Source organism: Pristiophorus japonicus, chromosome 11, assembly GCF_044704955.1.
Source record: "Pristiophorus japonicus isolate sPriJap1 chromosome 11, sPriJap1.hap1, whole genome shotgun sequence".
Classification (NCBI taxonomy): domain Eukaryota; kingdom Metazoa; phylum Chordata; class Chondrichthyes; family Pristiophoridae; genus Pristiophorus; species Pristiophorus japonicus.
Genome location: NC_091987.1, coordinates 113,011,401 through 113,036,836, shown reverse-complemented (window position 1 = coordinate 113,036,836; position 25,436 = coordinate 113,011,401). Strand labels below are relative to the sequence as shown.

At 44.1% G+C, this 25,436-nt stretch overlaps 1 protein-coding gene across 2 annotated transcripts in view; it reads right to left on the bottom strand.

The window, feature by feature from the left end:
* LOC139276227 (ribose-phosphate pyrophosphokinase 2) overlaps nucleotides 1–25,436 on the bottom strand; it is a 46,481-nt gene that overhangs the window by 1,390 nt on the left and 19,655 nt on the right. The window contains exons 1-4 of one of the 2 annotated variants that reach the window (XM_070893884.1): nucleotides 4,925–5,022; nucleotides 4,354–4,501; nucleotides 3,334–3,458; nucleotides 2,801–2,974 (exon numbers count right to left, since the gene is read on the bottom strand). In XM_070893884.1, coding sequence (XP_070749985.1) covers nucleotides 2,801–2,974; nucleotides 3,334–3,458; nucleotides 4,354–4,501; nucleotides 4,925–4,941 — 464 coding nt within the window. In that variant the 5' untranslated portion in view covers nucleotides 4,942–5,022. Of the gene's footprint in view, nucleotides 1–2,800; nucleotides 2,975–3,333; nucleotides 3,459–4,353; nucleotides 4,502–4,924; nucleotides 5,024–25,436 lie in introns of those variants that run through there. The other variant, XM_070893883.1, reaches the window with a different exon arrangement.

The following is a 25,436-nucleotide window of genomic DNA, read 5'->3' as shown; positions in this document are numbered from 1 at the left end:
GAAGGACTCCGCAGTCTAATTTTTGATTACTGTAATGATCTGTAAACTCTACTTGTGCCTCTCAAAACTTTCTAAAGTGGCATCCAATCAAACTAGCCTTTTTTTTTTATAAATGAATGACAACTCAGGGTTTTCTGAAGATTTGGTAAAAATCAGAAACTCTAAGCCAGATATAATTTATGGCATACCTACCTTTAAATACCATCCTGGCCTCAGTATTGGACAACCATATTACTCAGTTCACCAGTATAGTCCACACCTTGTGCTTAACAGTAGTAGTAGCCAATTTAAGATAATCTCTCTTTTACAGCAAGCGGTTTAGACTCCTTTTATGAGGGTAACAGGAGTTTAATGATGTTTTGGGGGGGGGGGGGGGGGTGACATAATTTACCCATCAGGAAGCAATGTAAACCATTGAAGCTTACGCTATTACAAGGAGGCCAGATTTGGGAATTTCCACCGGTTGCAATTCAGTACATCAGTTATTTTTCCGTGTTGGCTCTTTCTGTAATACTTTTCCAATCCCCATTTCCCCTTACTGCAATGATGTTAACCCAACGCCATCTGAGTGGAATTCACCAGCAGATAGACTCCCAGGAACTTGCTTGCACTCATGCACAGGGTATTCACCAGAAAAAAGCCTAAAAAGCTAGACACTTGGTCCAGTCTTTAATTCTAACTTCCATAAAAGGAATCTAAACCGCTTGATGTAAGAGAGAGATTATCTTAAATTGGCTGCTACTATTGTTAATTTATTGTACGATTAGATTTTGGGGCATACCCAGGATACAGAAATGCCTCCTTTGTCTTCTATAGAGATTCCAGGATTCCACTTTCAGACTCAAGATTCATTTACATTTGGCTTCCTTTTAATCTATTATATTTTGAGACTGTATGCACTGCCCGTCAGATACGCCTTTGTGATAATTGACTTCAAGACCTTCCTGTAACATTTCTACACTTAAACCAAGACAGATCAAAGTGAACTAAAAGCACCAAGAAAAATCTCGTCAAACCAAGAAAGGAAAGAAAAATCACATGAATTCAATAAGTAGAGGCTGCTTGGAGGAAATTGGAATCATGTGCTAAGATACAGTAACATACTCATTGAAGGGGACGTTTTCCAAGCTCCCGTTCATCAGATTCCTTTGCTTGGAAACTTCAAACATGAGAAGCAAAATATACTCAGTTGGACAATTTCTAAAAGGATGCTGCTTTAAGGCATGGAGAGCAGAACGTATTATGATTTGCATTGCTTGTACATGCAACAGGTAAACTATGGAAAATAAGCCATTGAATTTGTTTTGAGGTCTCAAGTTTAGCAAAAAAAAATTGTGGTCTTAACCCAGCAGGTACTCCATCAACAATCCTCATTTCTTGGTAAATGTGAGCATTCACGAGGAAAACCTTGCAAAGCAGTGGCTGAAATAGTCTGCAGAATTTGAAAAAGTTACATGCAGTCATTATCTCTGAGGATCACCACAGGGAATGTAGTGAACCTTCTCTGAACTGCCTCCAATGCAAGTAATATCCCTCTTTAGATAACTGTATGCAGTACTCTAGGTGTGGTCTGCGGTCAGGGGCAGGGAGGAATAAAGTGAGGAATGACTGTTCCTAAACAGAGCACATTTTGGAGGTGATGTTCAGGGTTGTGCAGCAAAGATAGATTGCCATCTTTGGGTCAGAGGTTCACCTTCTCAGAAGTCTGCTCCCCTTGGATGAGGGGACATAGCAGGTAAATACCATTCCCTATTAAACGAGGTCATTATAGGTGAGGAAAAATATTAATGCATTGGGGAAGTTTGCTAAGGCTAGTTTAGCATAAATGTAGCTACTTAAAAGTGTAATGCTATGGAATGATTGTAATAAACACTTTCAACTCTTCTTAGCATTTGATTTTAAGACACATGATAATCACTTGAGAATCAGTTAGCCTTTCTCACGATCACAAGGCAGCCCATAGTCGTGCATGGTATACATTCCAGCTTTTAAAAGGAAACATTCTAATTTTTCCGGTCAGCGCAAAGCCTTCTCCATCTCTGATAGTTTTCAAAGTGAGCAAGTGATCATGAGCTGTGGTAAACAGGACATCAGCAACTTGATGTACAACATAAGCACTGCTATCCTAGTCCTAGGCGAAGTTTGCAGATCGGCTTGCAGGAGGTGGCAAAGTTCAGAGACCTGGTGAAACAAGTGGAGGAGACAGATCTCAAGACATGCGCAAATAACTCGGCCAGGATTTACAGACTAGTCTACTTAGTCAAGAACAGGCCGATGCAGGTGCATCCGACTTTGTACATTCCTACAGAGATATTCCTCATCCTCTGGTGCTGAAGGTATAAATTCCCAGAGGAATACCCATCCTAAGAGGGGTACTTTCAAAGAGTGTGTGGGGGGGGGAAAAAAAAAGGTAAAATACAAAAATTTAGAAAAACATGCCAAACCTAATGCAATCATGCTCACTTGGATACCAGTTAAACACACTTTTTAAAAAAAACCTCACTTTCAAAAGCCTGAAAGTGAACTTGAAAATGCATCCATTTTATATATTCCCAAAAAAGTATACCACAAAGTAATTGAAAAACAAAAATGCCGTGCGAGTTAGCCTAGCTCTCAGCAACCTTATTCTTAAACCTTTGATGAAGCCTGCACAACTTCCTGCAATTCAAGGGAACAGCAGGCAAAGCCTTCTCCCAGGGTTTTCCCATACCTTACCCTTCTCCCAGTACACACATGCAAACTCAGGACACAGCATTGGAAAAACTATCTTTCAGGAACCATTTTGCTCACATTTACTTACTTATTGGCAGCATGACATATGGTTCCACATGTGTCTGCCATATCATCCACAAGAATAGCCACCCGGTCTTTAACATCGCCAACAAGCACCATTCTATCCACCTCACTTGCCTTCTTCCTTTCTTTGTGGATCAGAGCAAATTCAACATTCAGCCTATCAGCAATTGATGTCACCCTGAAGACAAAATCATGAACAACTGCATTACAACATACTAGTAATCACAAACTGCAACTCATGTCAAGAGTCAACAGCTTCCTCAGCTGGAATAATGCTACATTATATAGATCAAGCTGCGAGGCATGTGATGTGAATTGGGCAAGTTATTTTTGCATTCATAACAGAAGGTCATGTACAGTACAATCATTATTTTAACATTTGCTTATGGCCTGAAGAATTAGAGTAATTAAAGTGCAATTTTATCTTTAACTAGCAACAGCAAGTTGTATTGACTCAACTTTCACAATACAACCAGAGCAATCCATTACAAACTCAGGCCATGCACATTTGTGTCTCAGTTTGACTTATCAACTCACCTTTTAGCTCCACCAGCATCTGGGGAGACAATTATAGAATTCTTCCATTCGAGAATATTCTCCTTTATCCATTGCAGTACTGCTGGTTCTGCATACAAGTTATCCACAGGGATATCAAAGAAACCCTAACAGAAGAAAATGAAAGCCATCAGCTTTGTAAAAAGGCTAGATGTCCATTATTCTTAGTTCCACTAATACAGCTGTAACAGCACGTTGAGTAAATCCGCTACGAACACTGGATCTTCCAGCACACTGAACATTTCACCTGGAAGTTTTAGGTTTTGCTTTTCATCAACTGGCAGCAAAAGTCCATTCATTATATTAACCAACATTCATTGTTACAATCACATATTTTTCAAATATATTTGTTCCAAGTGCTGGCACAGATAGGAAATTAACCAACTGAACAACTATGTATCGAGTCAGATACAAATTGTCCACAACTCTTCAGTGCAGAGCAATTTAAGGCACATATTGAACAAAAACCATTTCATCCAAATTAAAAATAAGAACAATCCTTAGTTGCTTTCATTAGCATGATTCAACAGTTAGAATACATGTATTCATAGATATAATAAATGCAATCAGCAAGTACCTGTACTGCAACAGCTTAATCAAATCCATTGTGAGGATTTCTTTATTCAGATTTTCGTCTCCATTAAATGCCTAAAATCTGAATGTACTTGAGTCAATGCAAAAAAAAACAAGCTAAGTCGAACCTGATCAATCACTAGAATTTGCAGTTACAAATAAGATCAGAGACTAATTTTACCACCCAGAGACAAAATCTACATAATATCCCCACAGCAGCACATTAAATCGGCATGATTAGTTCAAAAAATTCAGTCCAGCGACTCATCAGTTCGTTCTCCCATTATGCTCACTACAAATCTCAGGTCAATAATGGGTGCAGAGGCAGGCATTCATTAAAGGAATACTCTAGGGAAGGCTCGAATTTCATTTTTCTACACAATGTCTGCCAGCTCCCCATGTTTAAAAAAAGGACAGATGTACACCTACCTCTGCAATCTGTTTTTTCTCTCTCTCATCAATAGCCACATATCTTGATCTGTGCCACCGGAATCTTCCCACGCTGATCTGAGGTCTACCAACATAGCCAACGATGCGATAGTGCTGAAGTGGAGTCCCTGCTCCTCCAGGTACCGGACTAAAATAAAACCCCAATACACTAAGCTCAGCAGACAGTCCAGCTATCATTTTCACAAGACGCTATTTGGAATGGACTAATATGCTGGCAGAGCAGCATATTAAAAGACAAGATTTTATTTTAATTTTGCACCCGACAGCAACATCCCTCGAGTATTCCTTTAAGGACCATTAAATATGCAGGTTTTTTCATCCAAGAATGGAAAGTTTTTTTTTTGGTGGGGGGACAATTCTTGCAGCTTTCTATTGGCTGTGTAAAGTAAACAGAATGTGTAGTTAAATAGTAGAAGACGTATGGCTAATAAGGTATACCGGACCCTGTGAAACTTTTGGAGAAACACCTCACCCAACAAAATACATCTTGGCAAGGTCATATGGTCTGATCCCATTATTTGACTAAAATGGTGCAATGTTTTGTACTAACCTGTATCTGAGAGGCATGCAAATCCATGGTGATAATATGATCTGCTCCAGCAACTGACAGCATGTTGGCCACAAGCTTGGCTGAAATAGGGGCACGACTCTAAAATAAAAAAAGAGACCGATTTGCATCAGATGAAAGTAATTTGGAGTTAGTTTCTTCTGCATCTTATTTGGATATTTTGGTCTTGTCAACAAGCATAATACAAAGAAGGCTTCTTTGTCAATGGCAACGATTAACAAGCTGCTTTTCTAACAGCAGACTTATTGTATTGGCTATCAAAGAACCATTTAATTCCATTTTAGGAATCAATTTGATGCCTGAACTACTTAATTAACTGACTAGATCAATCTATGTACTTTAGGAAGCATCAAATCTCATTGAGCCTCACTCATTGTAAATGCTAGTTAGTGAAAACTATGGAAGCACATTTTGAACAGTAGTTCAATAGGATAGTGTCTTGAGTCAGTAGCTAATATATTTGAACAATTTCTTACAAAAGGTTGAGAGCTTGGAGGTGTGCCAGTGCAGTAATATGATTAATAAAATCTTAAGTTGATTTACATTACTAGGGTAATATTCTTGAACAATATCCCATGTGTAAACCAGGCGAGCCAAATGCAGCTGATTGACCAAGGTCAAAAAATAAACCAACCCTATAACAGCAATAATACACTTTAGCAAGATCATCGACACACAATAATGAAGCACCTCAAAACTATTTTCTGTCAAGACATTAATATTTAACAATGCGTAAATTTAAAACAGCATGTATTTCTAATGCCATCCCAATTAAGTGAATACAGTACAATAATTTAAACTATATTATATAAAATTGTCATTACCAATAATTATCCATGTTATTTGCATTAAACGTAAATGGAACAAGTTATTTCAAAACATCCAGTTGGTTAACAATTCACAAACTAGAGTTGCCATAAGGTCATTAAATCAATTAACAGCCTCAACCCAAACAAACTCAAAGTGAAATGTTAACTAAAACAAGATCAGTTTTGTTAGCTCTATCAGAATGAAGGAGGTCAGGTCCAAAATACAAACAAGTAGTATGCGGACTGCAACTGGACCTTTTGTTAAAATTTCACGTACCCAACATGGCAACTTTAATTAATTATTGAGAAAGATTTTACTGGCAACACATTTAAACCTCCTATCCATCTATAGTATGAAAAAAAAATCAGCCAACCACAATCATTGACAGTCGAGCCAAGTTTATTACAAGAGTTTAGGGCCCCTTGTTGTGTCGTGTCCCCCACACCCCCCGTATGGCACATCTCACGACTATCTAGAGTAAAAAGGGCGGCGAAAAGTTACCTTACAATTCTCCCCGCTCCTCAGGACGTCTTCAGCCTCGGTGTGACGCACCACATCCAGTGGGAGCGGAGCCAGGTCCCGGCGCTGAAAACAGTGCCGGGACCTCTGCATATGCGCGCTAGAGTGTACGCGCACGTGCAGTAGCTCCTCGCCCCCAGCACGTCCTGCAGCCTGAGAGGGACCCGATGCTCGCAGTTGCCGACCCTATCCCTGGCCGAGTGGTCAGATGAAGGTAGGACTTCTAGCCCAGGATTCCGTTCCTACTTGTTTTGGAGCTGACTGGCTCTTTTCTTGTAAGCAATGCAAGTAAATCGGCTCAGAAGCATTTGATTTCAACATCCTCTGCAAATAATGTAGCGCTGTTCATCAGGTCCCTGGGCAGGGCAGCCCAGCTCGCCAGTCTTGGTCTTGACGTGTGCATGAATGCGGCAGAAGAGCCAGCGATTGGCTACGTTGGGAATAGGTGGGTGCGCCTGACCTTTGCTCAGAGCTGCTGTTGACACCCGTCCGTCCGCTATTTGCACTTACACCCGCCGGGGCCGGTACCGGGGCAGACTGTTGGTCACTGCGGAGAACCAGCCTGTCGCACTCACTACTTCACATTCCACGGCTCAGTTACCAATACTCCACGCCAAGCGCCATCCACCGGCACCCTTAACTCTGAGTTCTCCTGCCCGCCTGTGAGCTCTCCCGCCCCTATCGCCGGCTGAGTGGCCTCCCGGCCCGCTGACTTCCCTGGCCTAGTATGAAGGTAGGACTTAAGTTTTATTTTTTATTTATTTACTTTTTAATTATTATTGATGGTTTTTATGCTTAATGAATGCTGTTGAGAAGGTGTTTGGTGCTCTCACTTCACTTCCCTCCTCCACCCCTCACCTCCCCGCCCCTTATCTCTGGCTACCTACGCTAATCTCTTAATTCACCTCAGGGTTTTTCCAGAACATACAAAAGTGGCCACTACTCTGGCCTAAGTTTTAGCTGGCTAAACTGGCTAAATGGCCAAAACAGGCATAAGTGGCTGGTAACACCCCCTTTTGAAAAAAAAACTAAAAAACCTAACTCACTTACACTGGAGCAATTTAAATGGGGAGAATTGCAATTTTTAAAGTTACTCCAAAAAAAAAATCTAGTTGCTCCAAAAGAAAAAGGAGCAACGCCTTGGGAAACTTGGGCCCACAGGGCTAGAGTTTCCCTAACCTATTTTTTTGGCAGCCTCACCAGAGTTGTGCCGTTTTTGTCCGCCTCCAAGCGTGCCGAAAAAAGTCATTGGTATTCTGGCCGCTCCCCAGCCTCTCTTCGGTCACAACGCAGCGTGGCCCAATGGATTGGGGGCAGTAGCTCCTGGCAGGCTGAAACCGAGTACGCGCTGCAGGCTGTGTGTGGGTGGGGCCCGAAGCACACCTTCCCTAGCCCTGGACGAATGGGCTCCCTCATTGGCAGCCCGCTGCGTCCCCCAAGGTAGGACTTCTATTTTTTTATTTATTATTTACTGATTGATTTTGGTGCTTTAGGGACAGGGTTCCTTCTATTTTATTTGTTAATTAATTGCTTATTACTTTGTGCTTTATTTGGTGCTGGATGGTGCTTTAAATGTAGTTACTTGCGCTGATTCCTTAACTCTGCGTAAGGTTTTTCTGTGCGGACAGAAGTGGCAACATAAGCTGGCCTAAGTTAGTTTGGAGCAATTTTTTGCTGGCCAAATGCCTAAAACAGGGTTAAGTGGCTGGGAATGCCCCCCTTTGAAAAAAAACCCCCAAAAAAACGAACTCACTCACTTACACTGCCGCAAATTAATTGGCCAGAATTGCAACTAAAAAGATAGTCCAGAAAAATCAAGTTGCTCCCAAAAAAAAATGGAGCAACTCCTGGGGAAACTTGTACCCATAGAATGGACACTTGAAAATATTCAAAACTTATTTTGTGGCTTGTGGGATTCCCCTGTGTGATATATTCACAGAGCACAAGCACACACAGCTTTTCTAACATGGCAGGCAGCTCTCTCGGAAGTCTCCGGAACTCCCTGGTTCTGTTTAATTATTAACTCTGCAGTTGCAGTACACAATATGTCCACATCCAGTGTGGAGCTACAAACATTACAAGCTTACAGACATTACACTTCTCCCTCCTTAATGAAGAAATTATTATATCATACATAACTTGCATGTTTATACATAACAGGATATAGACTTTTTTTTCCATATTTACAAATTTAACTTAACCACTTATTTTCTGTTTCGAAGAGGATACCTTCGCTCTCAAACAGAACCTTCCAAACATGGTGTCGAATTTGCACTCCTTTGAGGCTACTCCTGAGGAACGTTATCCTCCACGGAATTTCCTTGATTTTCATTTGAACTCACTAACTCCAGACTCTGTGTTCCTGACTCGGACTCAGACTTACATTCTGATTTTCTCTTGGATTCCTTTCCAGTACACTGGATGTAGGATATGCTACTGGTATATCAAAATTATCTGGATGAGTTAGAAATAATTGAATCATTCCCACCTTCAACTCCTGCCATGTATGCAGGTAAAATGATCAATATGAACAAACCTAACCTGTTCATTATCAACTATCTTTACCAAATATGTGCGAGGACCACATATCGTCGCCACTCTTCCTAGTAACCACTTTAACCATTTATGGTGATGGTTCTTCACTCTCACCTTCTGGTTTAATGTCACATTTCTCTCCTTTACTCTACCTCTATCATGATTCTCTTTCTGTCTTAATTATGTCTTGTCTACGGACTGTGCCAAATGTGGTTTTGACGAGAATCTGGTTTGTGGCTGTTGTTTGAGAAACAACTCTGCTGGTGTTCTACCAGTAGTTGTATAAGGAGTATTACGATATGTAATCAAAAAATTAGGCAATTTGTGATCCAATGACAACTGTCGTTTCTTTGGATTTGGATCTAACATTTGTTTTATGAGGGCACGTTTTACAATTTGTACAGTGCGCTCTGCTGCATCATTCAAAGCAGGATGGTATGGTGGAACCTTGGTATGTTTCACACCATTTTTGCTCGTGAACTGTGCAAATTCTTCGGAACGAAATTGTGGTCCGTTATCCAAAACAATTTCTTCTGGGAGGTCAAATGAAGAAAATAATCTGTGCAAAATGTCCAATGTTTTACTTGTTATTTTCCACATTGGAAACATCTCAACCCACTTTGAATGCTATCAATCACAATGAACAATTGTTGTCCTTCTAACTCAGCAAAATCAATATGTAGCTTTTGCCACATCCTGGGAGGCCATTTCCATGGCTGTAATGGTACTGATGGTGGTTGCTTGCTGACTGATTGACATGTCGTACACTGACTCACTATGTACTCTATATCTTTATCAAGACCTGGCCACCATAAATAACTGCGTGCAAAACTCTTGGTCAAGCACATTCCCAGGTGCTGGTCATGGAGGTCTGCTAATAATTTGGACTTGAATTTATTTGGTATAATCATTCTTGCACCCCACATGATACAATCTTTATACACTGATCATCCATTCTTCACTCGAAGGAATGAATTAATATCTTTTGCAATATAATCACACACCTTTGACATCACTGGGTCACAATTGGTTGCTCTTCCAATCTCTTCAGCTGTGACTGGCAGTTCATCAATGTAAGAAAAATAGAACACTTCTTCCCTATTGGGTGTAACTTGTGATGGGGAAGACAATCTAGACATTGCATCAGCATTACTGTGATCAGCTGATCATCTATTCAATATCATATGTATATGCTGACAAAATCAAAGCCCATCTCGGCATTCGGGCTGCAGCTAATGTTGGAACTGGGGACTTTGGATGGAGGATTGCTGTTAGGGGCTTAAGGTCCGTAATGATGATAAACTTATTACCATACAAGTATCTGTGAAACTTCTTGACCCCAAAAATTAATGCCAAAGCTTCCCTTTCAATTTGCGCATAATTACTTTCATTGGCACGGAGTGCATGAAGCAAAAGCAATTGGTCTCTCCTCCCCACTACATGATACGAGAGATCACTGCCCCAACTCCATACGGAGAGGCATCACATGCCAGCTTAATCTCCTTAGATATATGTCATAGTGAACTAACATGGTGCTCTCTACCAATTTGCTTTTACACTCCTTGAATGCTGTATCGCATTCTTTTGACCACTTCCAATGGACCTGTTTTTTTCAATAGTTCATTCAGTGGATGTAATGCTGTAGCCAAATTTGGTAGGAACTTCCCATAATAGTACAAAAGACCCAAGGATGAATGAAGTTCAGTGACATTCATGGGAGTGGGTGCATTTCTGATTGCATCCAGCTTTCCCATGGTTGATGCAAACCATCTTTTGTCTACTCTGTACCCTAAGTACTCCACTGAGTTTTTAAATAATTCACACTTACGAGCAGATACTCGTACTCTGTGCTTCTCTAGTCGGTTGAGGGCTTCATTCAATAGGTTACGAATTTGCCTATTTGGTGCGGAAATTAGTATTTCATGCAAACATACTACTCCTTCAATACCTTGCAAAATCTGGTTCATCACCCCTTGGAATATGGCAAGGGCGGAAGACACTCCAAACGGTAGCCTATTAAATTGATAGGAACACAATGCTTATCTAAGCCTAACACAGATGAGACTGCACACAGGGAGGTTAAAGTAACAGTGAGCTCAGTCTTTAAGACACTCGAGTGTGAGGAAAAGGCCTTAGGGCCCGGCTTATATACAGTGCTCCCAAGGGATGCTGGGATCCCTTGGGACTTCAGGGGATGCACTCGCTGGTGGTGGAACATGGGAGTGCATGCTTTACAGATACACAACAATGAGTATTTATAGTCAAGCATGACTTGGAATCCTCATCTAGTTAAAGCTGTAAGTAGGCATTCGTAAGATCCAGCTTTAAGATCTGACCACCTGTCAATGTTGTGAACAAATCTTCTTTATTTGGCAATGTACAGGGGACATTACCCTCTAGAACCTGGTTTACGGTTACTTGATCACCACAATCTTACCTTACCATCGGACTTAGGTACAACAACAATGGGTGTAGCCCAATTACATCAACCTATCTTAGAAATAATGTTCTCAGTCTCGAGTCTTTTGAGTTCTTGCTCCACTTTCTCCTTGAGTACATATGGTACAGAACGTGGCTTGCAGTAAACCGATCTAGCGTCCTTCTGTACCCTGACAATCGCCTTGAAGCCTTGGATCGGACTGCCTGTTTTGTAGAACACCTTCGGATACTACTTGATATCAGTTGATGCAAATCTCGCTTCCACAAGGAAAATTTCACTCCAATCCAGCTTCAGTGGTCTCAACCAATTTCTTCCTAGTAAGGCAGGCTTGTCTCCTTTCACTACTATTAGAGGCAAGTTCTGAAATCCTTATATTTCACCGGTACGGTGATACCACCTACCACAGGAATTTTCTCTCCCGAGTAGCCTTGCAGCTCCATCTTGGCTTTCCCCAATGGAAAATCACACAATTTGTCGAGGTATAGCGACTCCGGTACTACACTCATGGATGCACCTGTGTCGAGTTCCATTGGTATCTTGAATCCCGCAACATTTATGTGGATTTTGATACTTTTCGAATCGCCGTCCGTTAACCTCGTGCTCCTGAAGACGTTCAACTCTAACATCTCCATGTCCTGTTATTCCTCCATGCTATGTAGTCTCTGGGGATTTCTACTCGTAGCTTTGAACGCTGGACTCATAGCTTTAAAAGCCGATTTATCCTTCAGTCGGCATGCCTTCGCAAGATGCCCAGTCTTTCTGCAGAACAAACACTCTGCCTTCACATATGGACAACTTTGAGCAATGTGTTGCCCCAGGCACCTATAGCACAACTTCGACGCTCTGTTAGAATTTCCAGTTTCTGACACTTTGGGCCCCCACCGTCTTTTACTTTGAATCTGCAGGCGATTCACCTCGGTTGACTGACGACTATAATTATTATGCAATTCTCAGGAATATTGATCGGCCATGCCCATCAACCTCGCTGTCTGACAAGCAAGCTCAATAGTCAAGTCATCGGTCGTCAATAACTTTCTTCTGATCGCATCATTTTTCACCCAACAAAAAATGATCCCGCAATGCTTGGTTTTGAAAGTTTCCAAAATTACAGTGAATAGATAGCTTCTTTAATGCTACAATGTGATCACTGATACTTTCATCAGCCTTTTGATTTTGTATACAGAAACGATAGCTTTCACCAATTTCTAACGGTTTGGGGTTAAAGTGCTGCTGCAGTTTCGTTAAAATCTCTAAGCGTTGTGTGCTTTGGCTCGTCAGGCACAAGCACCTTCATCAGAGTTTCATACAATTCCAGTCCAGCTTCCGATAAGAAAATCGCTCTCTTACGTTCTAATATCGCCTGTTTCTGGACTGCATTGTCTGGAACTTCAATTATATTATCTGCAATGAAATACATTTCTAGCCGATCCACATATGCTTTAAACCTTTCCTGGTCGCATCTAAACATAGAAAATAGGTACAGGAGTAGGTCATGCAGCCCTTCGAGCCTGCACCGCCATTCAATAAGATCATGGCTGATCATTCCCTCAGTACCCCTTTCCTGCTTTCTCTCCATACCCTTGATCTCTTTAGCCATAAGGGCCATATCTAACTCCCTCTTGAATATATCCATTGAACTGGCATCAACAACTCTCTGCGGCAGGGAATTCCACAGATTAACAACTCTCTGACTGAAATTTCTCCTCATCTCAAGTCCTAAATTGCCTACCCCTTATCCTAAGACTATGTCCCCTGGTTCGAGACTTCCCCAACATCGGGAACATTCTTCCCGCATCTAACCTGTCCTGTCCAGTCCCGTCAGAATCTTATACGTTTCTATGAGATCCCCCCTCATCCTTCTAAACTCAGGTGAAGAAAGTACCAGTTGATCCAGTATCTCCTCACATGTCAGTCCTGCCATCCCGGGAATCAGTCTGGTGAACCTTAGCTGCACTCCCTCAATAGCAAGAATGTCCTTCCTCAGATTAGGAGATCAAAACTGGACACAATATTCCAGGTGAGGCCTCACCAAAGGCCCTGTACAACTGCAATAAGACCTCCCTGCTCCTATACTCAAATCCCCTAAGCTATGAAGGCCAACATATCATTTGCCTTCTTCAGCGCCTGCTGTACCTGCATGCCAACTTTCAATGACTGATGAACCATGATACCCAGGTCTCGTTGCACCTCCCCTTTTCCTAATCTGCCGCCATTCAGATAATATTCTGCCTTCGTGTTTTTGCCCCCAAAATGGAAACCTCACATTTATCCACATTATACTGCATCTGCCCACTCACCTAACCTGTCCAAGTCACCCTGCAGCCTCTTAGCATCCTCCTCACAGCTCACACCGCTATCCAGTTTAGTGTCATCTGCAAACTTGGAGATATTACACTCAATTCCTTCATCTAAATCGTTAATGTACATTGTAAAGAGCTGTGGTCCCAGCATGGAGCCTTGCAACACTCCACTAGTCACTGCCTGCCATTCTGAAAAGGACCCGTTTATCCCGACTCTCCGATCCTGTCTGCCAACCTGTTCTCGATCCACGTCAGTACATTACCCCCAATACCATGTGCTTTGGTTTTGCACACCAATGGACGGGCATCAAAGATAATCAACAAATTCTGACTTAATGAAGTCATTCTCGTCATGGCCTAAGGTGGTCACGAGGGTCTTGGCCTGTCAATCCAAAGTAGCATTAATAAGGTAGTCCAATTAGAGATCTAGGGAGGTCTTACCAGGGAATGGAGGGGTTTTTGAAATGTATATAAGTTGTATGATTGTGCTGTTCGGGGAGCATCTCCACTCACAGGCAGCTGTGATGAGAGGTGTTCCCGGACACTCGTAATAAAAGATCGTTATACCTTGCCATTCGTCTGTCTGCTAACTCCGGGGGCTGTTACACGGGTTGGGGCGAGCGTCGACCCTCTATATCGGGGGCCCGCTCGTGGGAGGAGAAGCCTTCCCATTTTCCCTTACATGGGACCTTGTCAAAAGCCTTTTGAAAGTCCAAATAAACCGCATCCACTGGTTCTCCCTTGTCCACTCTGCTAGTTACATCCTCAAAAAATTCCAGAAGATTCGTCAAGTATGATTTCCCTTTCATTATTCCATGCTGGCTTGGACCGATCCCGTCATTGCTTTTCAAATGTGCTGCTTTTTCATCCTTAATGATTGATTCCAACATTTTCCCCACTACTGATGTCAGGCTAATCAGTCTATAATTACCCATTTTCTCTCTCCCTCCTTTTTTAAAAAGTGGTGTTATATTAGCTACCCTCCAATCGATAGGAACTGATCCAGAGTCGATAAGACTGTTGGAAAATGATCACCAATGCATCCACTATTTCTAGGGCCACTTCCTTAAGTACTCTGGGATGCAGACTATTAGGCCCCAGGGATTTATCAGTCTTCAATCCCATCAATTTCCCTAACACAATTTCCCACCTAATAAAGATATCCTTCAGTTCCTCCTTCTCACTAGATCCACTGACCCCTAGTACATCCGGAAGGTTATTTGTCTCTTCCTTAGTGAAGACAGAACCAAAGTATTTGTTCAATTGGTCTGCGATTTCTTTGTTCCCCATTATAAATACACCTGATTCTGACTGCAAGGGACCTACATTTGTCTTCACTAATCTTTTTCTCTTTACATATTTATAGAAGCTTATGCAGTCAGTTTTTATGTTCCCTGCAAGCTTCCTCTCATACTCTATTTTCCCCCTCTTAATTAAACCCTTAGTCCTCCTTTGTTGAATTCTAAATTTCTCCCAGTCCTCAGGTTTGTTGCTTTTTCTAGCCAATTTATATGTCTCTCCCTTGGTTTTAACACTATCCTTAATTTCCCTTGTTAGTCACAGTTGAGCCACCTTCCCTGTTTTATTTTTACTCCAGACAGGGATGTACAATTGCTGAAGTTCATCCATGTGTCTTTAAATGTTTGCCATTGCTTATCCACTGTCAACCCTTTAAATATCCTTTGCCAGTCTGGTCTAGCCAATTCACACCCCATACCGTCGAAGTTGCCTTTCCTCAAGTTCAGGACCCTAGTTTCAGAATTAACTGTGTCACTCCCCATCTTAATAAAGAAGTCTATCATATTATGGTCACTCTTCCCCAAGGGGCATCACACAACAAGATTGCTAATTAGTCCCTTCTCATTACATATCACCCAGTCGAGGAAGGCCAGCCCTCTAGTTGGTTCCTCGACATATTGGTCTCGAAAACCATCCCTAATACACTCCAGGAAATCCTCCTTCACCACATTGCTACCAGTTTGGTTAGCCCAATCAATATGTAGATTAAAGTCACCCATGATAACTGCTGCACCTTTATTGCACACATCCCTAATTTCTTGTTTGATGCTGTCCCCAACCTCACTACTACTGTTTGGTGGTCTGTACACAACTCCCACTAGCGTTTTCTGCCCTTTGGTATTCCGTAGCTCCACCCATACTGATTCCACATCATCCAAGCTAATGTCCCTCCTTACTATTGCATTAATTTCCTCTAACCAGCATCGCCACCCCACTTCCTTTTCCTCTGTCTATCCTTCCTAAATGTTGAATACCCTTGGATGTTGAGTTCCTAGCATTGGTCACCCTGGAGCCATGTCTCCGTGATGCCAATTAAATCATATCCGTTAACTGCTAACTGCGCAGTTAATTCGTCCACCTTATTCCAAATACTCCTCGCATTGAGGCACAGAGCCTTCAGGCTTGTCTTTACCCAAGTGTCCCATTACTGCTGCGGGTGCCGCCATTTTTGACTGTGTGCTGTATTTTACCTCGGATTTTGTAGCTTTTTCCAAAGACAGAGAAGCTTCCAAAGTGTCTGTCGGCTGGCTGAATCCTTCAACAAAATTTCAGCTTTAAAGCATCCGAAAAATCCCATCTCGCCACCAAGTGAGATATATTCACAGAGCACAAGCACACACAGCTTTCGAACATGCAGGCAGCTCTCTCGGAAGTCTCCGGAACTCCCTGGTTCTGTTTAATTATTAACTCTGTAGTTGCAGTACACAATACGTCCACACCTACAGTGTGGAGCTACAAACATTACAAGCTTACAGACATTATACTGTGTTTGCCAATAGTGGAAACAAACTTTTTTTTTTTTTACAGTCAATAATGTTTAGCGTAGATATAGTCATGTGATGGTGATAGACTGCACGAGTAACTTAGTTTTACTTTCTCGCTTTCAGTTTACGTCCTGCTTTCTCTTGAGTAGAGACAAGAGGCAACTTAGGACATGGGCAATAGTTTCTCAATGGAACCACCACAAAGTTCAGTTCTAAGGAAAAGCTAGAGGTCAGACACACAAACCAGTACTAGAGATGCTCACCCTTAAAAAACACATTATCTGCAGCAATTGTGCTTGCTATTTTGTTTTATTTATTCAGCATCGTTGAGGGTGAATGTGCAAAATCGAACTGTTAAGTCATTTTTTTTCAATCACCATTCTGAAGATAATTGGATCACAACAATAGAATCACTATTTCCACATACTGCAGAAGGCCAATGAGTGAAGACAAGGCGAAACGGCAAATGATGGAACAGACAGAGCGAAACGGCCAATGAGTGGAAGAGAAAGAGCGAAAAAGTAGTTCCTATGGGATTAATTTTCCCCAGTGATCGGCACCGTTTTTTAGGCCTAAATTAAAATATCCAAGTTTCCCCAAAGATTGTGCGCTAGCGTAACTCAGGTTAGTTTTGATTTTTTTAGGATTGTTTTGTGTCATGGGGTCTGCGCCAGTTTTTCACATTAATGCAAGTTTGGCCAACTTACATTTTTCCGAGGACAGCATATGTGACCATTCCAAAAAAGCTTCTATGCACTGAAGAAAAACCAGCGCACATTAAAAAAAATTGGCGCAGAGAGACGCCATTGTTTTTATGTGAAGTTTTGGAGGGAGTCAAGAAGACATTGAATATGCATCATGAAGCTTAATTTTTTCAAACTCAAAGCGGAGAAAATGGAAGTCTAATGCAATTCTTTAATTTTGGATTTTTTTCTGAGTGCCACCACTGACCATCTCCAAACCAGGCTAGTGTCGGAGCATCGGCCGGCAGAATCGGTCCCTCGACTGAACACGGGCTCAGCTTCAAAAGCCCGGGGGGGGGGGGACGGGGTTTCCCGAGCGAGGGAGCAATTCTGCTGAGCCAGGTGAGGAGACGTTCAGTCGGTGGTGGGGTGGTACTTTGAAAAAAATCTAAAATTAAAGAATTGTATTCGATTTGGTTGCCCCAAATGTTCTCATTTGAATGCCTAGCTTCCCGTTTTAAGCAAGCCTATTGCACATGCACAGACCTGGGTGTGGTCCATACTAGGGCGTCAACCTTGGGGAGACAGAACAAAGCAGCTGTGTCTTGTTATTTTGAGCTTCTTGCAAAGGGTCAATTTAATCATGGGGGCAATTCTGACAATGCCATACCTCGTGCAAGCCTTCTACACGATGGTGCTGCGGAGAAGACAATTGATTAGACGTCATCGCATGAGGAACCTCAGAGCACGTAGGACAATGGGCAGGAGGCATTACCCATGTCGGGTATATCAAGACAGGCGTTCATACCTGCACCCGAGTGATGTAGACTGTCAGAAGGCTGCGTTTCCGCAAAGAAGTTGGAATTGAGATCTGGGAGTTGGTGAAAGCAGACCTGCAACTTAGAAGAGTCAGGAGGACTGCTTTGTCAGCTGAAGTGAAGGTTACAGTTGCACTTTCATTCTATGCATCCGGATCATTTAAAGCCACAACTGGGGATGTGTGCCATTTCTCAACATGCAACACATATCTGCATTCGGCAGGTGACTGCTGCACTATATGCCCAGATGAATGACTACATAAAGTTCCCCATGACCGTCCAGGCAATGCGTGAAAGGGCTGTGGGCTTCTACAGGTTTGCTGGCTTCCCAAAGGTACAGGGCTACATTGATTGTACCCACATTGCCTTGAGAGCACCTTTGGAGGATTCCGAGATGTACAGGAACAGAAAAGGCTTCCACTCCGTTAATATACAGCTCGTGTGTGACGACATGCATCACATCATGTCAGTTGATACAAGATACCCTGGGAGCACCCATGATGCTTTCATCCTACGCGAGCGCTACATCTGTCATGTTTCAGCAGCAGCCAGAAAGGCAGAGCTGGCTGCTGGGAGACAAAGGGTACATCCTCGCCACCTCGCTCATGACGCCCCCATGCATAACCCAAACGGAAACTGACCGGTGATACAACATGTTGCACATTGCAACGCGCAGCAGGAGAGGACCATTGGCATCGTAAAACAGCATTTCCGATGCCTGGACCATTCTATAGTCTACTTGCAATACTCCCCGGAGATTGTTGGTCAGTTCACTGTTGTGTGCTGCATAACTTAGCCATCATGAGGCAGCAGCAGCAGCTGGTAGAAGATCCACCTGAGGTGAGAGTAGCTGATGATGATGAGGAAGTTGCAGGTGACAAGGAGGACGAAGATGAGGAAGCCATTCAACTACCTGAACCCGGAGCACGACAGCGGAGGAGGGTGGGCCGTCGTGCCCCTTTAACGACTGCTCAAACTTTGCGCCAGCAGCTCATCTGAACGCTTTGCTGCCTGAAGACTCAATTACTGTTTGGACCTGTTCCGTAATGTTGTTGGGTTAATGGAACAAATAATGGAAATTATTCTTCTTTACTTCAAAAAGTTGTGTTAATAATAGAAATATATTTTAAATCCTAAGTCAAAATTTTAACACTTGTTTCTACTTAACTGTAGTAAAAATATTCTTGCATCAAACTTTAAAAGGTTTCTGTTAATATCACTTACAAGCTTTTAAACTTGGAAATTTACATAACTTACAAAAAAACCTTTAAATTTGAGAAACAGTTACAACAGTAATTATAAGAGCAAAGAAAGGCTGTACCCATCTCTCCTCCACATTATTCTAAGACCGCCGGCAGCGCTTGATCTTCTTGACTTCACACCTGCCCGCAGGCGGTGGCGCAACATTTATCGGGTTGGTACCAAGCTTATTCTTTTGAACATCTCGGGTAATGTTCACTTCTTGATGGGGGGGGGGGGGGGGGGGCAGGCGGTAATGTGGAAGGCCCTGCTTGGGCCTCTTCAGAGGCTGGTCTGGGGATTGAGGTGCAAGTGGCAGTTGATTTAGTCAATGGGAGCGGGGTCTGGGCGTGTTCCCTTATTGCAGCAGTAACTCTGACATTCCCTCCCTCGTGCCCTGACAGTGTCTCAACTATCTCCAACATTCCCTCCCTCGTGTTCCCGGACAGTGTTCCCATTTTTCGAGAGAGTGTGGTTACTTTTCCCGACAGTCCTGATACCTAATCACCCACCCCACTGATGGTATCCAGGAGTCATCACGTAAGGTCAATGCTCTACGCACTCATTGCCATCATCTGAACCACATCTGTTAGATCCTGCACCTCAGGGGAGCGCTGTCGAGCTCTCCTTCCCCTACTCACCCTGGGTGCGGCTCGTGGCACCCCCCTGGGACCCGCAGCCTCGGATGGTGGAGCCTGGGTGAGCCTCGCTGCATCCCACTGGAATCCCCAACCTCGGACTGAGAGAAACCATGGAATGTCCCACCAACATTCGCACCACTCAGGAAAGGGGCTGGCACCTGCACCTCCTCCAGAGTGAGTACAACAGTGTGGGCTTCATCCATCACCTCGCCTTCCCCCTCCCCTTCACCCCCATGCTCTTGGTCTGGAAGGTGACATTGGAAGATGTTCTCTTCAGGCTCGGCCTCGTCTGAATCTTCTTCTGCATCAGCTTCAGCCTCGTCAGGGTTAGCCTCAAGTTCTGCAAAATATTACAGAACACAGACAAATGGTTAGCAGCAGAGGAGGGGGCAGGGTGGCATGAGTAGGCTCACACAGCGCAGGCAGCAGGCTCATTTGAAGGACCACGATGAATGATAGCACATTGCATCAACCGAAGCGTAGCTGACAGAGACAGCCATGAATCGAAGCATGGCTAGCCCGCATAGTACTTAACATTTAGAAAAGCCAGACTGTGAAATTTGCAGGACTTACCCTCTCCCTCGAGTGTGGGCCCAGCTTGTGCAGTGGTGGTTGCTTTTCTCCAGGCAGGACCCATCAAAGCAGCGACCCTGTCTTCCAAGGGTGTCAGTGGCTGCAAATTTGCCAGGCCTCCTCCTGTTCAAGTTCTTTCCCTTTTGTTGTGTGCCACTTTCCTCTACAAAAATGAAAATATAACTTTTTTTTTTTATAGAGAGGGTGCCTTTCTGCTGGGTGGGCATATACAGATGGTCATATTTACAATTGCAATTGCATTGAATAAATGAAAATATTACTTACACTCACTACTTGATTGAAGTCCTGCCACTTGTTTTTGCACTGGCCTGCAGACCTTGGGGTGGTCACCATTGCACAGTAATCTTCTGCCAGTTGCTTCCAGCATTTCTTAGTTTCTTTAGGTGAAACTTGTGTGTGACCTCTGCTGGTGTCCAGCTCGTGCCATCTGGCCACAATTACAGTAACCAGTGCATCCACTTGGTCCTGCGAGAAATTCTTGCTCCTTGAGCCGTGTTGCATCTTGTATTGCAGCTCCAATTTTTCCAATGAGAATTAAAGTTCTCACACACAACTGGCTCTTTAAAAATGGCCGAATGCTGACCCAGGGCATGCACGCCCATAGCAATCACGTCAAAAACGTACTTTTTTTCCCGTGCATGTGCGCTGGGGGGGGGGGTGGGTGGCATTGTTTTTCCGGTGCAGACATTAGGCTCCACCCCCCCCCCCCAAAGCTAAAGGACTGGCTGTACGGTGCCAAATTCAAAAAATAGAACGAGGAAACTTGCTAGTTACTTTTTTGGAATAGTCTGGGCTAGAAAAAAACGTGAGTAACTCTTGCAGTACGGCAAAAAATGGCATTGGGGAAAATTGAGCTCTTTAAATGCTTTTATTTACTTTTAAAATCAGTGACATGACCCTCAATTTATGAGGAATGTACTGCCATTCAAGCTGGAGATGGAGATTATAGTGTGAACCCAGAGAATGTTCTTCACCAGAACCTACCCGCAGAAGTTACGAGATTATCAATGCTGAACGACACTGGAGCAATTCAGAGGCCACTGGACAGGGAGATTTTTATTGCAAACTTTAAAGAGTGTTGCTGCAGAGGGACAGATTAAATTGAACATGTATGTAGCATCCTCCATGCGAATAGGTTCACAAGTGTGAAATGCAGTTAACTGGCAAGGAAACAGTTTCCCGTTACCCAAAACCAGACACCCAAATGAAGAGAATCCATTGAATAGTTGACTGCAGTCCCGCAAATGTTCTGACTAGCCAATCATCTAAATGGAAGTGCAGATGAAAGTGGACACACCACTGGGCCCGATGAGACCAATAGGAGTACCTTACATTGGTTGCTCAGATTGTCAAATTGAAATCAACTATGACCTGTCTCGCAGCAGATTGCCTGCACAATCATACCACCAACCCATCTCAAATCTAGGCGGCCATTTTGGACCATCGCCTAAGCCATACAGCAATATCCCCTCAGCCTTAATGACCGATGGTGAAATACTTGGAAGAACTGCAACATACAGAATGGAATCCTTATAAAGGACGCCATAGTACAACCTGAAGGATCAAACCTTCCTCACAAATGGTGGACAACTATCAACTGCCTCTGAACGGGTCACAAAAGAAAGGGGTGATGCAGACTTTGCAATGAGTGACGAGGGGTGTGAAATATTAGGAGAGATAAACATAGTGAAGAGGAAGTATTAAGGGGCTTAGCAGCTTTGAAAGTGGATAAATCCCCAGGCCCAGATGAAATGTATCCTGGGCTGTTGAGACGCAAAAGAGTAAATAGCAGAGGTTCTGTAATTTTCCAATCCTCTCTGGTTACAGGTGTGGTGCCAGAAGACTGCTAATGTTGTACCTTTGTTTAAAAAGGAAGAAAGGGATAGACCGAGTAATTACAGGCCAGTCAGCCTAACCTTGGTGGTGAAAAAATTGGAAAAATCCTGAGGGATAGGATACATCTTCATTTGGACAGTCATGGATTCATCAAGGACAGTCAGCATGGATTTGTTAAGGGAAGGTTGTGTCTGACTAACTTGATTGAATTTTTAAGAGGGTCGTGCTATGATGTAGTGTATATGGATTTTGGAAAGCTTTTGATAAGGTCCCACATGGCAGACTGGTCACAAAAGTAATAGCCCATGGGATCCAGGGCAAAGTGGCAAGTTGGATCCAAAATTGGCTCGGAGGCAAAAATAAAGAGTAATGGGTAATGGTTGATGGGTGTTTTTGTGACGAAGGCTGTATCCACTGGGGTTCCGCAGGGCTCAGTGTTGGGTCCCTTGCTTTTTGTGGGATATATCAATGACTTGGAATTAAATGTTGGCGGTATGATTAAGAAGTTCGCACATGACACTAAAATAGGCTGTGTGGTTGATAATGAAGAAGAGAGCTGCGGACTGCAGGAAGATATCAATATACTGGTCAGGTGAACAGAACAGTGGCAAATGGAATTCAATCCGGATAAGTGTGAGGTAATGCATTTGGGGAGGCCGAACAAAGCAAGGGAATACACATTAAATAGGACGACACTGAAAAGTGTAGAGAAACAAAGGGACCTTGGAGTCAGGTCCACAGATCCCTGAAGGTAGCTGGTAAGGTCGATAAGGTGGTTAAGGCGGCATATGGAATACTTGCCTTATTTAGTTGAGGCATGGAACACAAGAGCGAGGTGGTTATGCTTGAACTGTATAAAATACTGCTTAGGCTGCAGCTGGAGTAGTGCGCGCAGTTCTGGTCACCACCTTACAGGAAAGATGTGATTGCACTGGAAAGGGTGCAGAGGAGATTTACAAAAATGTTGCCTAGACTGGAGAATTTTGGCTATGAGGAAAGAGTGGAGATGTTAGCTTCCTCTATTCAAAGAAAACAGACCTAAGGGGAGACCTGATTGAGATATATAAAATTATGAGGGGCCTGGATAGAGTGGATAGGAAGGACCTGTTTCCCTTGGCAGAGGGGTCAACTTCCAGGGGGCATAGATTTAAAATAATTGGGGGAAGTTTAGAGGAGATACGAGGGGACATTTCTTCACTCAGAGGGTGGTGGGGTCTGGAACTCACTTCCTGAAAGGGTGGTGGAGGCAGAAACCCTCACCATATTTAAAAGATACTTGGATGTGCACTTAAATCGCTGTAGCCTACAGGGCTACGGACCAAGAGCTGGAAAGTGGGATTAGGCTGGATAGCTCTTGGTCAGGCGGCGCGGACGCGATGGGCCGAAATGGCCTCCTTCCGTGCTGTAAATTTCTATAATCCTATGGCAGGCCTTCTCCATAGGTGGAAGATTAAAGCATCCCCATCATACAACTGGAGCTCCTAATCAGATCCTGGAGATCATTGTAAATTTCCTCCTGAGGGCAGTGCACAGACAGCCTACAAGATACCCATGCTGTTGCCCTGGAAGCTTTGGCCTGGATATCCAACTCAGATATTTGACATTTGATTAGCTACTACCACACGAAAGCAGCAGAATGAACATTTTACAAACTGCGAGAGGTTTGTTCAATAAATGCCACAAACTCCTCATTTTTGTTGGGGTGGGGGGAAAGAAAGGACGTCACCAAGCTTCAGCAATACAAATTACTTCGGGGAGCGTCGAGAGAGGCGGGAGTCGAGAGAGGCAGCGGCCTATAAAAGGCTCAGCAGTCCGGAGAGCGTCGAGAGAGGCGGGAGTCCAGAGAGGCAGCGGCCTATAAAAGGCTCAGCAGTCCGGGGAGCGTCGAGAGAGGCGGGAGTCCAGAGAGGCAGCGGCCTATAAAAGGCTCAGCAGTCCGGGGAGCGTCGAGAGAGGCGGGAGTCGAGAGAGGCAGCGGCCTATAAAAGGCTCAGCAGTCCGGGGAGAGTCGAGAGAGGCGGGAGTCGAGAGAGGCAGCGGCCTATAAAAGGCTCAGCAGTCCGGGGAGCGTCGAGAGAGGCGGGAGTCCAGAGAGGCAGCGGCCTATAAAAGGCTCAGCAGTCCGGGGAGAGTCGAGAGAGGCGGGAGTCGAGAGAGGCAGCGGCCTATAAAAGGCTCAGCAGTCCGGGGAGCGTCGAGAGAGGCGGGAGTCCAGAGAGGCAGCGGCCTATAAAAGGCTCAGCAGTCCGGGGAGAGTCGAGAGAGGCGGGAGTCCAGAGAGGCAGCGGCCTATAAAAGGCTCAGCAGTCCGGGGAGAGTCGAGAGAGGCGGGAGTCGAGAGAGGCAGCGGCCTATAAAAGGCTCAGCAGTCCGGGGAGCGTCGAGAGAGGCGGGAGTCGAGAGAGGCAGCGGCCTATAAAAGGCTCAGCAGTCCGGGGAGCGTTGAGAGAGGCGGGAGTCCAGAGAGGCAGCGGCCTATAAAAGGCTCAGCGGTCCGGGGAGCGTCGAGAGAGGCGGGAGTCGAGAGAGGCGTACTTGTGCAGCTCCAGCTGGGAGAGAAGGCAAAAAAGAAGTAGAAGGAAATCAAAAGGTGACGTCACAGCCAACGTGGTAAGTGATTGGCTGCTGATTGGTGAGTAGTTTTTCTTTTTCTTTTTCTTTATTAGTCAGTAACTTTTAACATTGTTGTCGGCAATTTAAGTGTATCTAAGGGTTAAGTCATGGCAGGACAGCTTGGTCACGTGATATGCTCCTCCTGTACCATGTGGGAACACGGGGACAACACCAGTGTCCCTGACGACTACATGTGCGGGAAGTGTGTCCACCTCCGGCTACTGACGGTCCGCGTTGCGGAATTGGAGCTGAAGGTGGATTCACTCTGGAGCATCCACGATGCTGAGAATGACGTGAGTATCACGTGTAGCGAGTTGGTCTTACTGCAGGAGAAGGGTCCACAGCCAGCGAGGGAATGGAAGATCAGCAGGAAGAGTAGTGCAAGGAAGGTAGTGCAGGGGTCCCCTGCGGTCATCCCCCTGCAAAACAGATACACCGCTTTGAGTACTGTTGAGGGGGATGACTCATCAGGGGAGGGCAGCAGCAGCCAAGTTCATGGCACCGTGGCTGGCTCTGTTGCACAGGAGGGCAGGAAAAAGAGTGGCAGAGCGATAGTGATAGGGGATTCAATTGTAAGGGGAATAGATAGGCGTTTCTGCGGCCGCAACCGAGACTCCAGGATGGTATGTTGCCTCCCTGGTGCAAGGGTCAAGGATGTCTCGGAGCGGGTGGAGGACATTCTA